The sequence below is a fragment of the Gekko japonicus genome, unplaced genomic scaffold, assembly GCF_001447785.1.
Source record: "Gekko japonicus isolate JY-2015 unplaced genomic scaffold, Gekko_japonicus_V1.1 scaffold471, whole genome shotgun sequence".
Lineage (NCBI taxonomy): Eukaryota > Metazoa > Chordata > Lepidosauria > Squamata > Gekkonidae > Gekko > Gekko japonicus.
In genome coordinates this window covers 196407-214958 of record NW_015161418.1, presented here as the reverse complement: position 1 = coordinate 214958, position 18552 = coordinate 196407, and the positions used below count along the sequence as shown (strand labels likewise).

The 18552-nt window shown below is 43.4% G+C and overlaps 1 protein-coding gene across 1 annotated transcript in view; it reads left to right on the top strand.

The window, feature by feature from the left end:
- Window positions 1-18552, top strand: part of DMTF1 (cyclin D binding myb-like transcription factor 1) — a 39339-nt gene that overhangs the window by 447 nt on the left and 20340 nt on the right. The window contains exons 2-7 of the mRNA XM_015428088.1: window positions 7586-7702; window positions 8632-8754; window positions 9445-9539; window positions 12676-12790; window positions 13260-13336; window positions 15805-15962. Coding sequence (XP_015283574.1) covers window positions 7594-7702; window positions 8632-8754; window positions 9445-9539; window positions 12676-12790; window positions 13260-13336; window positions 15805-15962 — 677 coding nt within the window. The 5' untranslated portion in view covers window positions 7586-7593. The remainder of the gene's footprint in view (window positions 1-7585; window positions 7703-8631; window positions 8755-9444; window positions 9540-12675; window positions 12791-13259; window positions 13337-15804; window positions 15963-18552) is intronic.

Sequence of the window (18552 nt, the reverse complement as noted above, 5' to 3'; positions counted from 1 at the left end):
GGGAGGGGGGGGGAGAACGGAGTCGCGCTTGCAAAAATAAAGTGTATGTACGTAAAGGTGGGGGGCGGGTACAATAGGAGCAGAGGGAGGATGCTGAGCAACTGCCCGTGTTTTTATGCGTACAGTGAAATGCTTATTCCGCACTTTCTCCAAGGATTGGCATAGATCATTCTCCCCTCTCCTGTTGTATCCTCGCAACAATCCTATCGAATAGGCTAGTCTAAGAGAGAGAGAGAGAGTGACTGGCCCAAGGTCACCCAGGAAGCTTTTTTGGGGATTCGAACTCGGATCAACTGGTCCTAGTAGGACACTCCTAACTGCTTTACTGTGTTGCTTTTTAATAGTGTTTCATTCTGGTAGCAGATGGGGCAATGCTGCTAATAACCCCCCCCCATGCATTCCAACATTGGTGATGTGGTGTTGCATCACTTTGTTCTTTTCTCTCTCTCTCTCTCCCTGCATTCCCAATATTCTTACATCTCCTGTTCTGTCTTCTCTTCTGAGATTCCTCCTGTTATGATGCCGCCTCTGTGTTCTGCATCCCCAAAAGCCCAACCATCTTTTTTGGCGGCATCTTAGTCCCAGTACATAGCTGGTTTCACAAACTTCGCTTCCATCCCGCTTACCTGCCTCAGCATTGCACTTTTAAAAATAAATTGTGTCCAACTGGATTTCCAAGTGAGTGTTATTTTCTTTGCATCTCTGAAGTGCTAGTGTTTTGCCCTACAATAGTTTAGGACCTATTTCTAATTGCATCTCCACAGCATATAGCTGTGTGTCTTGACCACAACGGAGCTATAAAGTCTTTTAACATGCTAAGGGCTAATGCATTTATTGTAGACTCAGCATTCATTGGCAGACAGATGTTTCACTGTGTTAATCTTCCAGCTTCGTTATGTTCATCTTATGTTCAGTTCTGAAAATGCGTCTTGTTATCTGAAATAAACTGTATTATATCAAGAAGTGACCGTAGTATCACTGGCTTTGTGCAGTGGCGCTGCAGAGTATATTATCCTTGGTCACATTGGTAAGGAATCTATTTTTTAATCTGTACTTTAACCTACAATTGCTGCTATATGGCTCCAAAAAATCACCGTCTTTCTAAATATGTGTTTTCCTTGCTGCTTCCTCAGAGTACATCACTGGCCCAACAACTAGCTCCTTCATGTTGAATATGCAAAGTACACTATCACTGTTACCCACAGACTGGCCAACACTGCACTCCTCGTATTATATAGTATTTAACATTAGTATCAATGAGAATATATAATATTCCATTATCTTAGAACCACACACATTGGTTAGAATGTCTTTACTCAACGTTTATATTTCTTTGCTTTTAGTAATCCAACATGGCTCACTGGGGGATTAAAATCCATGAGTAGGTTTAGGAATCTTACAATTTAGTGCACACATGTACAGAACATTATTTTTAAAAGCCTATGATAAATGAAATGGTCAGTGCTTAGATGGCAAACCTCTTAGATGGGACCTTTATGTGTACTTGCTTCATTTTCATTAAATATTTTTATTTAAAATAATACCTTTAAAATAATCAGAAAAGTAAAATATTTGAAGGTTTAAAAAAATTTGAAGGAGCTCTTTGCAAATGTTTTATATAGGTACATATATGTCAGCATTGACATGGATGGCAAATTAATATAGCTTTGATAGCAGTAAGATCTGCTCAAGAATTATTACCATCCTAGGAGAATAGAGAATTGCCCTTAAAGCTGAATGTTCTTCAGAACTCCTTGCAATGTAACAGAGAATACAATATAGAATAAAAGTATCACTGTTGAGGAGGTAGATAATGCAGCTATTAAAATAAGTACCCTGGGCACTGAGGTCAGCCTCATAATAATAATTCAAAGATTATATAGGACACATGTACTGGCAATACCTTGTCCCAGACCTTGAATTGTAGGTGACAGGTGGGCAGTGGTAGGTTTCGTGGGTTACAGGTTGTACAGAACTAGTTCCAAGGTTGTAACCTTGCCCGTGGTAAGTCCGATGGTGTAAGGAGGAGATACTTTCAATGCAGTCCTAAGGTCCTGCTAGAAAAGTTCAGGGTGGCAACTAGGTCCTCATACAACCATGTCCTGAATATATTTTTGAAAAGGCCAGCAGTGCCTTGAAGACTAACACCATTTATTTCTGTATAAACTTATGAGAGTTACACTCATTTCTTCAGGGTGACTCACAAAAGCTCAAGTAGAAATGTTAATTCTTTAAGGTGCTGCTGGACTTTCGTTTTGCTACAGTAGACTGACATGGCTACTCCTTTGTAATCATGACTGAAGATATATTGCCTGTGCTAAAGTAACACTGCTGCAATGCCAGCATGATGTCACACCAATGTGGCTGTGATCCTAATGCAATGACATCAGCATAAGAACTAGAGTTGGGTGGTATTGAAGACATGTCAGGAATAGAAATTAATTGGGATCTTTAACTAATGCCGGCCCTCCCCCCATCATTGTAATGTTATATCTGCAAAAGAGCACAGAATTCCAATTAAACTGTAGCCAATCGTGGGTCATCTACAACAGTATTATTATTATTATTACTATCACTACTACTAATAATAATAATATCCTGCCCTTCCCAGGACAGGCTCGGGGTGGGAAACAATAAAGTGCATGAACAATGAAAACAAAATAATATAATTAATTCTTAAAACAGCTAAAACCCTCAAACAAATGGAAGATGGTAAATTAATATAACAGTTCAGACCCCCTGTAATGGAGTCACACCAAGATCATATAATACCAAGACTCCACATAGGGCAAATAGGGTAACTGCTGTATATAAATCCCTGCCCTCATGGCATAGACACTTAGTAACTCTGGAAGAGGGGCACTTTGCACTATAACTGATGCTGATAACCAAGATGAAAGACTGAAGATTTTCTAGTGCTTTTACTTTTATATGGAAAATTTTCAATTTATAAAGATTCAGTGTTTCATAAAACTGATGAATGGAGGCCCATGTCAGTACCATGTCAGGCAAGCTTGACAGTTCCTAAGTTGTACTGAATATTTTTCAGGTGATTCACATTGCCAATTCATATGATCAGTGGTTCAGGCCAAGTCAAAACCAATGCTACAGAAGAAGAGATTGGATTTATACCCCGCCCTTCACTTGGAGTCTCAGAGCGGCTTACAAACTCCTTTCCCTTCCCCTCCCCACAACAGACACCCTGTGAAGTGGGTGGGGCTGAGAGAACTCTGACACAAACTGCTCTTTTTCAAGGACAGCTGTGCCAGAGCTTGTGACTGACCCAAGGTCACATCAGCAGGTGCAAGTGGAGGAGTGGGGAATCAAACCCGGTTCTCCCAGATTAGAGTCCGCGCACTTTAACCACTACACCAAACTGGCTCTCAGCTTGTACATCTACTCTCAGCAGACAGATAGGATGTCACAAGCAACAATCTGATGTGAAACTAACAAGTAATGCATCATTCTATGGAGAATGACAGTGAAACTGGTGCCCCCATTACTTTTGTGGAAGCAGATTACGATTCTGTTAAAATAGATGCATAGACAGCTATACCCATGGTATATGATGCACAGTTCTTTAGGTGTGCTTAAATTAGTCTCACTTGCATGAGCCCAGAATGTCATGCTCTGTTTAGGACCTTGGAAGATTGTCTGATTCATTTTCCCCCAGAAAAAAAAACAGACGATGTTGCATGCATACCAAGAAGCAGAAAACATGACACAATGCCCTGCACTATATGAAGAGCTGTGCTCACCTAGTAAGAGGTCTGTGGGAATCCCTGCAGGTTTGAATCCTTCCTTGCAAACAGCTCTTTGGAAAGGCTGAAGTATAAGGAAGGCAGGATATATGACCACATGAAGCTACTGAATCGGGCCATTGGGCCATCACAGCCAGTCTTGTCTACTCGTGACTCACCTTGGACTCAGGGAAGAGGTCTTTCACATCACTTGCTACCTGATAGTTTAACTGGAGATACCAAGGATTGAACCTGGGACCATTTCAGAACAGAAGGCTGTACCCCACAACCCCTCTCCTAGGCAGTCCAGACAGTATTCTAGCCACCTCCATAGCTTATTTGGGAAAGAAATAACACATAGTGCCATCTTGAGTTGACTTTTGAAGAAAGGTGGGATTTATATTTCTAAAAATTGAAAGATTTTGTTACACTTAGTATGTGGACAGCCATATGCATTAACTCAAGAAAAGTGTAAAGGTGGACCAACTGTTTTCACTATGTAAAGCTCTACTGTAAGTGGCATTTAGCAGATGCTACAAAGGAATAGCATTTATATTGATGTTTCAACTATGTCAAAATTGTACATCTAAATTATCAGATAGCATAATAGATGCATTCATCGTTGGTAGTTCTAGGAACTAATCAGATTTTTCAGAGCTCAGTCATTTGTTTCTTTATAAGAACACTAGCCTGATACCCGTGCTTCACTATGGTATTTAACTTCCATAAATCCAGTTATAATACTGATGATGTAAAGTTTGAAATGTAACATTTGTTGTAGGAATTCTATTGGAGAAGATTGTAGTGTAAAAAATGAAGTGAGACATACGTAGTTTTTTTCTCTCTACTGAAGGACCTCTCTGTAGACTGCTGGGGTGGGCTCCCTCATGGCTTTAAGCACCCTGCAACCGTTGCTGCATCTGACAGACAACCGCCTGCTAGGTGTAGGAGGTGGGGGGGGGAGTGTGTTGGAAGCCATCAGAGAGGCTGGGCTAGCAGCATCACTAAGGTGATCCTGCTGGGGTGGCATCCCTGATGGATTAATGTACCCTGGTCCTGCTCCTACACCTAACAGACACCCACCTGTCTAGTGTTGGGGGGATTATGTTTAAAGGCATCAGGGAGGCTGGGTCAGCAGCAGGGCTAAGGCAATCTTGCTGAGCAAACCTCCCCGGCAGCTGTAAGAATCCCACCTCCTCTCCTACACCTGACAGGCAGCTGCCTGTCCAGTGTAGGCGGGGGAGGGGGGACAAGTATTAGAAGCCACTGTGGAGGCAGGGCTGGCAGGATCACTAAGGCATTACTGCTGGGGCAGGCTCCCTCGTGGCTTTAAGCACCTTGCAACTGCTGCTGCACCTGACAGACAACTGCCTGTTAGGTGTAGAAGGTGGGGAGCATGTTTGAAGCCATAGGGAGGCTGGGCCAGCAGCTTTGCTTCACCTCACAGCCGGTTGGCTACTCCTGATTTCCTCAACTGTCATTAGCTCGCTGTAGTCCCCTGTAACTGTTTTTTAACCTCAGAACACTGAGCTCTGCAGCTGACCAATCAGAGTGGGGGGTGCAAGGAGGCAGCAGCCTGGCAGCCACATGGGAATCAATGAGGGGAGCACATTTTACCCCTTTAGACCCGCTTAGGGGTCGAATTTCTAAAAATCCCTTCTTAGTGAGCATCTACATCATGGTAGGAACGCCCTCCCCGAATTTGGTGTTTCTAGGTCCAGCGGTTTGACCTGGGCATTGATTTTACAGTGAGGGGACTTTCTTTTGTATATATAGTTAAGAAAGAACCTTGCTGGATCAGACCAGAGGTCCATCTAGCCCAGCATCCTTTCTCACACAGTGGCCAACCAGTTAGTCTGGAGGGCCAACATACAGGGCATTGGTTGTGGTGTTGGCCTTCCTCTAATGTTGCCTCCTGTCACTGGGATTCAGAGGTTTATTACCTCTGAATATGGAGTTTTCCCTTTAGTAGCCATTGATGGTCCTTTGCTTGAAGCTATCCAACCCCCTTTTAAAGCTATCTGTGTTCATATCTTTGTCCTGAGCCTGTTTCCCAACAACTTTGTTGTGTACTCTGAGTTAGTTAATATAGACCCCTGGTTTGCAGGAAAAAATATATGAACTTTTAAAAAATGCAAAAAAAATCAGTAGTTGCCTGGCAGGTGGGGTGTTTAGCAAGGGCTGAAATCATGCAGCACTCTTTGAGTTCAATTCTGGCCTCTGTAGAGATGTAAAATTTCCGGAAATTTTGAAGCTCGGAAAAAATGGAAATTTTCGGAAAAATTGAAAAAAATGCTACATTAGCATTTCTTTTGTCTTTTCTAGATTGAAAGTCATTCTGTTACTTTAGGAATATAAAATATGACTATGGACATTTTTACTTGGCATGAAATTATCACAACTAGCATATTAAAAATATAGTGTATCCAAACAATTATTACAAACAGAATACCCACCCACATGCAAAACCAAAACTGAAACTTTTATTTTCTTCTGACAATCGCACCTCCTAAAGGAAGAAATGCATCTTGTTCTTGCATTGGAAAGTTCAGTTTGTAACCTAGGACTTGCTTGTCCTCAGTACACAGAAATTAGATCAATCTGATACCATATATATATATTTTAGAAATGATTTGGAAAATATTTGAATACCTTGTCTTAAGATATTTTATTCATCATGTTAAAATAAAACGTTCCATAATCAATTTTTTTCCTTTTCTTTTTTCAATTTTTCTAATTTTTTTGGAAAAAAACAAAAAGGCTTCAGGAAAAAAATGGGAAAAAATGGTTTTTTCCCAAATTTTTACGGTTTTTTTCCCGGGCCTTCACATCTCTAGGCCTCTGTACAACAAGCCTGATGCACAAACAAAAGAATCTTGTTTGGGACTTGGAAACAGGGAGGGGAGAATGGGGGTGAGCCAGGTATGATCTCACTGATTGTTAGGGTAGAAAGGGTGGTTCAGGGTTCTGGGAAGATTTCCAGAAAGAGGTAAGATGGGAATGGGGTATGCTTGGGACAGTTTTGACCTGACTGGTATTACATAGCTTTTTCTGGTCACTCCCAAATGATGCCATTGGGGCAGTCTGGAATGTGGACGTGGGTACTTTTCTTTCTCTGACAAACTGCTTGCTACGACAAAATATTGTGTTCTGATGGCACTCAGGTTAATCACTGAAAGGCCATGATCAATGATCGATGGCCAGGCCCCTAGATAACTTCTCCAGAATGGTGATTTTAAATGTGATGAGATTAGGCGCATTCCTTCTTGCTCCACTGGCTGTCCTGTCTTGGTTGTGGTGTTGGCCAGAAACCTTTGTCTACTGGCCCATGAAAAGAGACAGAAGAGAAGCTGGTCCTATGTCCCAGTGGTGTTGGGGAAGAAACATGAGACAAAATGGAGATTTGCGGAAGCATGAGGAAGACGAATAAGAGATTGGATTTATACCCCCGCCCTTCACTACCCAAAGGTGTCTCAGAGCGGCTTACAGACTCCTTTCCCTTCCCCTCCCCACAACAGACACCCTGTGAGGTAGGTGGGGCTGAGAGAGCTCTTGACAGAAACTGTTCTTTTTCAAGGACAGCTCTTATCAGAACTACGGCTTGCCCAAGGTCATCCAGCCAGGTGCAAGTGGAGGAGTGGGGAATCAAACCCTGTGCTTTACATAAATCCAGGGCTTTACATTGGCTGTGGTCTTGTATTGTGACTTAATAGTTTTGTTTCCCCCCCACATTTGATCTGTGAAAAGGAGCAGTCTTGATGCCTGAACAGAAAATATTGCCAACTCACAAATGTTGTCAGTGTCCTTAGACAGTGCAAACTGATCTGTGGTTTGTTCTGATTTAGGTCTGAGTATGAGCACAGCTGAAGAAGAGTCTGACACAGTGACAGTAGAAACCGTGAATTCTGTGACTTTGACCCAAGACACTGAAGGGAATCTTATACTTCACTGTCCTCAAGATGGTATAGACAGATGTTGTTCTCCATATTATTTCAAATTATGTTTCACTAACAATCGGAGTCAAATGAGAGCTGTTGGGCATTTTGAGCAACACAAGCTTTGTTACAGGATTCTTACTCCAGATCAATAGATTTGAGACTGTCTCAGGGAATGTCTGGTTCTGCAGAAACTTAGGGGGTCCTTCAATGAGATGATGGGCGGCGATGGTGCCACTACTGGTCTTTTCCTGCAGTGTGCAACAGTAGGAAAGTGTTGGGGATCTCCCTTTATGCAGAACGATCATGATACTGAACAGCTTGGCAAGTGAGCTAAGCATGTCTTAATGATATGTCCCGGGTTCTTGGACTGACAAGCCCATGTAGGAAGAACTGTCTGAAGAAAGAACTGCTGAGGGAGGTATTCTGCTGAAATTGTTTCTGAACTCTGCACAAGCTTTTTAGCCAGATAAAACAGATCTTTGCTGTATCCCGCGGCCCTTTCTGCCAGGTTTCCACCTGGTGTTTGTTTACTATCCAGTATTAACATTACCTGTGTATAGTGTTGTATTTCATATATTGGAGTGATATAAATCAATAATATTTGTTTTAAAATATTCTTTACTTGCCTAAAGTATATAAGTAATAGGTTTGCTAGGATTAGTAATTAAGGACAATATTTCATTCACAATTGAATGGGTTTGTAATAATGAGCTAAGTTTTCTTAGAGTGGGACTGTTGCCCTCTGACTGCCTTTGCTTCTGACAGCAATAAGTCAGCAAGTTTGTAGTCACTTAGTAAATAAGCTTTCCATTGAGCTTTTGGTTGCTTTATTATGGGAAGCAGTTGAATGAATGTGTTTAATATGCAGTAAGGAGTGAGGAGAAGGCTGAGCAAGCATTCTTTTCTGAGTGTCATCTGTAGCATTTTCTCTCTCTCTCTCTCTCTGCATATAGAGACAGATGGAATAGATTCCGAAGACAGCATCGAACCTCCACACAAAAGGCTCTGCTTATCATCTGAAGATGACCAGAGTATGGACGACACCAGTCCGTGCATTTCTGTTGTTGCTGTTCCATGTAAGTTTGTTGCTATTAATGGAAGGGCCCCTATCACACACTGGGAGCCCAATCCTAAGGAAAGTAAGCGAGGGGCTTGTGGGAGGGGAATGGGGCACCAGCAAGGAAGAAGTGGCAGAGCAGTTTGCGGGAAGGAGAATGGGACCTTGGTTAAGGCAAGGGAATGATGACTCCACCACATTGGTGATCCCAGTTACACAGTGTCTTCACGCAATCCCTGGACACTGATTGGTTACAACTGTCGCTAAGCATTGTGGGGATTGTAGGCTGTGTCTGCTTTCCACTGCCATGCAGTTCCCCAGCCCTGTACAGATCATGACATAGCCTGATGAAGAATTGTGGTGAACATGAAAGCTCACACACTATTCTGTGCCATTTTGGTTGGCTCTAATGAAAGCTATTACATACAGCAGGTTGCTGTTTTTTGAACTGGAACTCAACCGGTTTACCTTTATGTCCTCTATGCTAAGCCTTTTGCTTCACTCTATGGCATCTGTATGAAAACCAAAACTGTAGGGATTGTTTCGTAGTTTCCTAGTGTTAATGATTTGGACATATTTGTTATTGTTTATTTTGCCACAACTAGTGGAAGATTTTTCAGGCTTCTCTTCACCTTAGTTTTTTTAAGTGTAACACTCATGACAGAGATAAAAGTGTTGTATTAATCTTACACTTCTACATATTTTGAAGTTTCCGAAAGTGATCAGAGCTTCGAGGTGACCATGACTGCTACCACTGAGGTGGCTGATAACGATCTTAACGAGGGAACTGTTACTCAGATCCAGGTACAATATCACTTCCAAGTAGTTTTGCAAGTGTGTGAGCATATGCTCTATATGTTCTCACCTGTGTTTTGAAGATAATGTCATTAATAAGTTTGTTAGCCTGGAAACCTTCAATAGTAATGTGCCTGAGGGTTCTTTTTTGTTCAAGCAACAATTAGAAATGCCTTAAAATATTCTGAAACAAAGCAGATGGTTCTGTATTTTCCTGTTGTATATATGTTTTTCATGGAACAACTTTAACTGTTGAGGTGGGAAACAAATTTTGTGGTGTTTGGTAGGAACACTGTGTATTGTGTTGCACCTGTGGTACAACATGTACTGGGTGCTCTTCATGTGTAGCCCTCTCTATTCACTTAAGTGGAGAGAGGATCTCAGAGAATGCAAAGTATACGTAAGCTGCAGTCTTGTTGAGATGAACCTCAACTATCTTGCCCCCTGTAAAGTTTTTCTCTTTCTCTCTGTGACCCCTTTATGAGTACCCTCTATAAAAGCACCTCTTTGTAGTGTTGTGAGGTGCTGTGTGTTATGCTTCCTCCTTGCTTTCCTTATTTGCGCTGCCACCAAAGACCCTCACCTTAGAATTCTTAGTTGAACACAAAGAACAGGATGGCCTAGTTGTATATTGGTAGAATGAAAGAACGGTCAGCACATGAGGGTGGCTCTGAGGTAAAAGGGGATGCTTTACTCTAAAATAGTTTTTCTTAAAATAAACGGATTGTATTTATAATTAAAACAGCATAACCGGTTCTGTATGATAAATAAATATAATAGTTCCTTCAGTAGACCTATTCACACAGGCTTATTTTCTCCCTCGGCACTTTTATCATTTCCACACAGCTTAATTTCCCAACCTGCCACCCAGGCTAAAAACTTGCATTAAGCTTAATTTCCTAACTAATAACTTCCACTAGGGGTGTGCAGTTTTTAAATTTGATATTTTTTGGTTCAGGTCTATTGGACCTTTAAAAATTCTGGTATTTCCGAAAAATCTCAGATCCTAATACCGGTACCAGAATTTTTCCAGGTCCAATAGACCCGAGAAGAAAAATACTGGATTTAAAAAAAAAGCCAGCTTGATCCTGGAGCTGGCTTGACTTCTCCTGCAGTCTGGTTTAAACTGTGCCGCAGGAGAAGCCAACTCCAGGAACTGTGTGTCGCAGGGAGATCACTCCCCAAGGCATGCAGATCCTGGCTGGCACAGCTTCTCTTGCAATGCAGTTTAAACTGTGTGGCAGAAGGAGCCAGACCCAGGATCTGTGTGCCTTGGGGAGATTGCTCCCCAAGGCAACCAGATCCTGACTGGGTCTGGCTCCTTCTGCAGTGTGGTTTTAACAAGGCTGCATGAGAAGCCAGCCCCAAGCGATGCTGGCGGGAACAGTCTGCTCCCCCTGGCACAGCTGATCCTGATCCTTGGGCTGTCTTCTGCAGTCCCTTTAAACTTTAAAGGGACTGCAGTAGAAGCCTACAAACAGCTGAGAGGTGGGAGCAATCTGCTCTTGCCTATCCTCTGTTTTCGGATCTACCAGTAATTCCTGCATATATCCGGAATTTTTTTGGGAACTTTGTCAGTTTTCCTGAGAAAACCCGGATACATTTGGGAAGCCAAAATATACCCGAAAAATACCAATAAGGTGTTTTCAGGTATATTTTCAGTTTGGATAGACCCAAATGCACACCCCTAACTTCCACATAACACAGATTTCTCTCACACTCTACATCACCTCACTCAAGCCTCTCTCTCTGAACCACCCGGTCAACTCTGCCTCCGAGGGTACAGCTACCATCCTATCTTAACACACTTCACTCACCCACCCACTAGTGTTCCCTCTAAGCTGAGTTAGTGTGAGCTAGCTCACAGTTTTTTAGCCTCTGGCTCACACATTTTTGTCTTAGCTCAGGAAGGATGGCTCCAGAGCAAACGAATGTATGCAGCAGCGAAATCGCTCATTCACATATTTAATTCTAATATCTCACAAAGTAGAATTTTTGCTCACCAGACTCCACAGTTTAGAGGGAGCATTGCCACCCACCCAGCCCTGCTCTTTCTTACCCTGCAGGCCTACATTTTACATCACAGCAACATACATTTAAAACTCCACATTAAAACATAGGAATAAAAGCACATACATAGTATTTACGTGGCAAAACACCACACCAGCCTTTTCACATTTTGCCACAAATACCAAACATGCAGGGCTCATGCAAGGGCCATGGCATAGCATTGGTCTACAGAAAAGCATAGCATTGTTAGGTGGCACCAAGTATGAAACAATCTCTCTTTTGTGTTCCTGCTTCCTTCATTCTGATCAAATTCCAGATAGTCACTGGGTTAGTGACTGCATCCATAGTTCATGCGTGTTAAGTTCTGCTTGGTAGTCGATACCCAATTGGAGACTGTCGCGGTCCCCCTTGGCCTTCGGTATTGTGCCACCGGTGGCCGTGGTGGGGCGTCCGGCGGAGTGTCCGGGGTTGTGGGGGGTGAGCCAGCGAGGGCGTCAGGAGAAAGCGGGGGAGAGGTGGCCTCAGATTGGCAGGGGGCGGGGTTATGTGCACCCCGTGGTGCCCCTCTGCCTGCACGTCGCGACGAGCCCTTCTTCCTCTCTCTGCTTTCCTTCTCTCTGGCTCTCTCTCTCTGTGCCTTCTGTGTCGCTGCGTGCCTTCCTCCCTGGCCCTCTCTTTGTCCCCCTTTTATTCTCTGCCGCGCTTGCTTGGTCCGCCCCTTTCCCCCCCGTGCACCCGGCCCCGCCCCCCTTTAACAGTGGGAACGCCGTCAGGGCATTCCCGGATGTGTGTTTGCACACCAGCGGCGGTTCTTGCGGCCTCGGGGCCGCGCCGCCCAGCTGCTGCCCCGCTCCTACGGGGCCCTGTCGCAGCTGCCCTCTTCCCAGGCTCCCTCCTCCATCCCTCGTCGGCCTGGCGCGGCCGAAGCTTCCTCCCGGGCCGCATTCTCGGCTGTCGGTTGTGGTGGGCGGCGACTGGGCGGGCAATGACTGCTCTTGTCGGGGGTTGGGGCTGTTTGGCGGTGGCCGCTCTCGTTGGGGGTCGGGGGTGTTTGCTGGGGGTCCCGGGGTCGGCTGGGTCCGGCCCGCGACCCCCGGAGCGGGACAAGACTTCCATTTCAGTTTCTCTTTCCCAGATTCTCCAGAATGAGCAACTGGATGAAATCTCTTCTCTAAGTAATGAAGAAGTATCAGCAGTTAGTCAGGCCTGGTTTACAACCAAAGAAGATAAGGATTCTCTCACAAACAAAGGTAAGCTGGCATATGTCTTTCTCTAGGTGTACACTTTATTATTTTTGAATAAGGGAGACCTTTTTCATTTAAGGGCATTGTCCATCAGTGATGAAAGGATAATTCTAGTGTGTGAGTTATATGGGGAGCAATCCTAATCAGGTCTGCTCAAAAGTAAGTCTCATGTTTTTCAGTGGCACTAATGTCCAGAAAACTGTCCTTAGGATTGCAGGCATAGTGTAATATTTTGAAAGCATTCTGTATTTAATAAGGCCACTAGTGATTGTTCATTGATTCAAGACCATAAATGTGAATCTATTATCTGTTACATTTAGTTGGAAAAACAATAGGGGAACTTGTGCTGTGCAGCTCATTGCATTGCCCCAGTTAAGCCCGTAATATTTCTTGTCTTGGTTGATTAGGAAAGTTTGATGCCTTGGCTGCTTGGGGGAGTATCGTTTGTATGACAGTTTCTTCTCTGATTTTTAAGGCCATAAATGGAAGCAGGGAATGTGGTCGAAGGAAGAAATCGACATTTTGATGAGTAACATTGAGCGTTACTTAAAGGTCTGTGTGATGCAATTAATTGGCCTGCTGGTTTTAGTGGTCAGTCTCTTCTGTGTTACGTGTTTTAATTTTCTTAGCAAAATTTGTAAAATAGCTCTGCCTTTGGCCAGTCTTCAGTGCCCTTGAAAGTACAGTATAAAAATTGCATGTACTTATTATAGGCAAAAGTATTTAATCTGTGGGGCGTGGCTTTCCCTGTTCCTCCTCCTTGTTGTAGTCTCATGGTTTCCCCAAAGGCCACCCACTGAAGGTCAGGGACTCGGGAGCAGGGCAGATGTGGTATGCAGCAGGCAGGGAGAACTAGAAGTGGGCGGGAGATCTAGCACCTGTGGCTGCAGCAGGCAGGGAGAACTAGCAGAAAACCTCTTCCTCTTGCACAAATGTTCTCTACTCTTCAGTTTTGATCCAAGCATTTTTTTGCAATAAGGTCCATTTGCCATCATAATTCTAGTTCCCTTATTCTAAAGTTGTCATATTTTAAAAAATTATATAGCCAGGGGTCATTTCGCAGAAAAAGAGGTGCAGGAGCTCATTAGCATAACTCATTAGTATAACTTATTTGCATATGCCACACCCCCTGACATCACCGGAAGTGTGTCAGAAGGCAACACCCACCACTCAGGCTCCACTGGACTGTTTTGGATTGCTAGTTATTGGGGGGGGGGAGGAATGTGCAGATCTGTCCTTGCAGAGGAGGGAGAGCTTGTACCTGAATAAAACTTGGTCTTAAAGGTGCCACTGGACTGTTTTGGACCGGGGGGCCGGGGGGGGGGACTCTGCAACTTACCTGGCTGCTTCTTGCTCTGACTGAGGGCTGCTGGGAGCAGGGGGTGGGGCTTGTTGCATGTGCCTGCCCCCTGGGCTCTTTACTGCCCGAGCTCCGCTCCTGCAGGAAATGACCCCTGAGCATAGCTATGTGGAAGCAAAACCTATGGAGGGAGTGTTACAAGCTATCTTTTGTTTTTTTTAATAGAAATAACTCTAGTAAATATTTCTCTTTTTGAAGTATCTATCTATTTATTAAAAACCTTTTAATGTCACCTTTCTTCCCAGTTCAGTGTTCTTAAGGCACGGTGAACAGTCAAAATAGTAACACAAATTTTATAATGTAGATAAATAGATAAACTTTGACCACAATCAAAGAAATGTGGGAAGACGGTTTTGCTTTCTTTTACTGGTCCTCTACACTTGACACCTGGCTTCTGTGCTCTCTGCCGTATTTTTCCACAAAAAAAAGAAAACCAGGATTGTCAGAGACACATGGAAACCAGCATTTTTGTTTTGTCCATGCTGACACCCCTCCATCCCAAATCCATTACGACTTGATAGAAAGCAGTCATTTTACCTTACCAGTGTTTACAGTATCACCAAGATGAGGCTCATCCCCTATGATGTGGAAAGAAAATACCTACTGTGTTGTGGAGAAGCCAAACAGAGGAAGCATTGTAGGGTGAAAGGTGCATGCTAAGCAGGAGTCCCAGCATGGGTGGGGCTTTATGCTGTTGCATAGCTAATCAGATGGTTAATAAGTTCACTTGGCTTAGCAGAGAATCGTGCAGGCTTCTCTTTGCGTTGGTTCATGGAATAATTGAATTGTAAACATACTGAATGGATCCTTGGATTCTGGAGAGGCTGTGGCTCAGTGATGGAGCATCTGCTTGGCATGCAGAAAGTCCCAGGGTAAATGGCCTGATTCAGAATAAAGCAGCTTCATGATATCCTATATCTAAAATGTTTGGACTATCATGAATGCAGCCTTCCTTGAAAGCCTCCAGGGAAAGCTATTCAACAAACCATCCCAAGTAGGACTTGCATATGTATATTTTTAATGATTGCTTTAGTTAGATCTCTCTCTCTCTCTCTCTCTCTCTCTCTCTGCATTTGACTTGCAATTGAACTGCAGTAAAGATGAATAATAATACAGCTGCTGTAAATCAACATTATAAACTTCTTTAAATGGATGAACTAATTTCCTCCTAAATTTGGTATATCTCTACATTCATTTTGCTATTCTCCAGTTTATTGGGGGGGTGTTATTATTACTTCCAAGCTCTCAGTACTGAACAGAAATCACACATTTCAATATATAGTTAATTTCTTGAATAAGTAATATTAAAAAGTGGCAAAAATTAGGGAGCCATATTACTTCATAGCAGACTTCACAAACAAAAGCCACATAAATTAAAACCTTTTATTAAGACCAACCAAAGTAAAGCAGCACAGTGGATTATGTCCCTTCTTTTATTGGCTAAATTCTGGTATGCCAAAATTATCTCTTCCCCCCCCCCCCCCCCCTTCCACCATCCGTGCTCAGTGATACTATTGTCCACATTTTTTCCTTAAAAATGTGGTGGGGGACATACAGTTTTTGTGATATACTTTTTGCGGAACTTTGTAACAGTGGATTGATCGAGTGATTTTTAAAAGTTGGGAAACTTAAATTGTCATCCAAATCTTAATGTGACTAGGCACGTGGAATAAAAGATGCCACAGAAATCATCTTTGAGATGTCAAAAGATGAAAGGAAAGATTTCTACAGGAGCATTGCGTGGGGTCTGAATCGGCCTCTCTTTGCTGTTTATAGACGAGTCCTCCGTATGTACGATGACCGGAACCACGTTGGCAAGTATGAAAAACCCTCTAACGTTTGACCCAAGTACTATTGTTAAGGTTGCAGGTGGCTTTCTGTTGCTTTGAACTAATTCTGTTGTTGTGCAACCTGAAGAGTCAAAGTGGAAGGCAGTATGTGTGTGTGTGTATGTAGATAGATAGACAGACAGATAGATAGATAGATAGATAGATAGTTAGTTAGTTAGTATAGGCAAGGAAAATGCAGCATCAGATTATTTGATGCAAATACCTGCAAGCTGATAATTTATGATAGTTAGTGATGTCATGCTTAGAAATCCTCTGAAGTAGTTGGTTGTGGGAGCACCCAGGAGAGAATCTTAGTTAAATATTTGGATATGAAGGCAGCTTCCTGTTGGGTAAGTGGGTAGGTGCCAATACAGCCTGTGGCACTGCTTCCATTGAGGAATAAACAGTCCCTCCCTAAGAACACTTTGCTGGGAGTAAGTCCCACCTGAGTAGGATTCTAAATACACCTGCTTAGGATTGCTCTGTACGGCTTCTAAAATGTAAGCGCTGTTTTCACTTAACTTGCAGGATGGAGCTTATTAACCAGCCAACACCACTGCATGCAAGACACCATGTGGTGTACACCCATGTAGAGCTCTGCCCACATGTCCCAGTGTTCCCTCTAAGCTGAGTTAGTGTGGGCTAGCTCACAGTTTTTTAGCCTCCGGCTCACGTTTTTGGCTTAGCTCAGGAAGAATGGCTCCAGAGCAAACTAATTTATGCAGCAGCCAAATTGCCTGCTCACAACTTTAATGCCAGTAGCTCACAAAGTAGAATTTTTGCTCACAAGACTCCACAGCTTAGAGGGAGCATTGCCCACCATCCACTTTTTGGGTGACAGACAGACCAAAGGTAGATTCTAGCTTGCCTGTGAGAGCTTTGTGGGTGGGTGCACAAGCCCAAATCTGTCTGTCATGCCTCACCATGTGGGGACACGTTTTATATCCGTCCCTGTATTTTAAGTTGGGCCCTTTTGGCATTCTTTCTCATACTCAGATAAATTCTTGGCAGTTTCTTTCTTCTAACGATAGGTTATGTTACTTGTCCGTTCTGTTCCTAAAACCTATCCAAGGAGTTTCAATAAGTCTTCCTTTTTGCTGATGATGCTTCTAAACGTGATGTTGATGAGATAAATGTCAGATGCTCAGCATGATCGTTAAGGCATTACCAAATGAGAACAGTCTGGCCCGGGACAAAGTACAGTTCCTTATCTGTTCTAGTCGGGCTTGCAGGTCTTCGCATCAGCCCAAGAGCAGTGCCTGTCCGGATGTTGGCAGAATGTACCCTTGAAGGCCCTTTTCTCTGTTCTCACACACACAGACAACATGTAGCTGTAGAGTAGCTACCATTGCTACGCTTGGGGGGGGGCACCCAGTTATTTTGGCCGTGTTCCTAAGCAATGCCGATATGTGTGTCCCACGCCACTGAATGTACTGGGCTGCTTGTAGTAGCCTAGCTGCCTCTTCCTGGCCAGCTGTGGCTCTTGCCCTGCTCATAGGCAACAGCAGTGGTTCTTCCCTCCCATTCCCCAGCTGCTCTGGACAGTGAATGGGAAGGCGGGGCGGCATTTCCATGCCAGAGGGCATGCAGCACGTTCATGACAAGGCCATGCCTGTGCCCCTTCGTCTCCCTGTTAGGCTAGGCAGTGGTAGTGGCAGCTGCCCAAGGGTGCCCACCAGTGCTCCCTCTAAGCTGTAGAGTCTTGTGATCAAGAATTCTACTTGGTGAGCTAGTAGCATTAACGCTGTGAGCAAGCAATTTGGCTACTGCATAAATCAGTTTGCTCTGGAGCCATCCTTCCTGAGCTGAGACAAAAATGTGTGAGCCGGAGGCTAAAAAACTGTGAGCCAGCTCACACTAACTCAGCTTAGAGGGAACACTGCTGCCCACTCCTTAAAATTGAGGATGACCATTAGCACGTGGTGTTCATAATTTGCCATTATAATATATTGTACTGGGAGGTTTCCTTGAATCTGAAAGTCACTGCTGTCTTAATGCTATTGTGAATAGTAGCATATCATGGCTTAGGGGCATACTACATACAATGCTGATTGAGGGATGGGAGATCTTAAGAAATGAAATTAATTATATACATTGTTAATTAATATTTATTTATTTATTACTTCTTACTGTTTTTGCAACCAGAGTCATAAACAGCAAACCCTTGCCCCACTATAAACCTCATCTCACAGGAAAACATGGAAGAACTTAAAGGTTGCTACTACAGACGTTTTCATGTGATTTGGTAACAACTGCTAGAAATTTTGTCACATGCAGGATAGTTTGTTTGTCTTCGTCTCTAAGTAGCCAGGATGATTTTCGCTTTTGGGGAGAGGGAAGTCCTGATTAAATAAAGGGGAGATCATTTCGTCCCTTAGAGCTGAAAATTTGGGGCTATCAAGCAGAATGTGATCCACAGAGTCAATTTTATTGCTGCTGCGATTACAGGGTCTGTCTGGTTATGAAATCCCATTAAATCTTCCTGACATCGCAGCTGAAGGTGGGGCATTCAGTCGCGCTAGCATGAATGCCCTTCTATACTTTGGAAGAATTAACTCAGATCAATAATTTGGCATTGT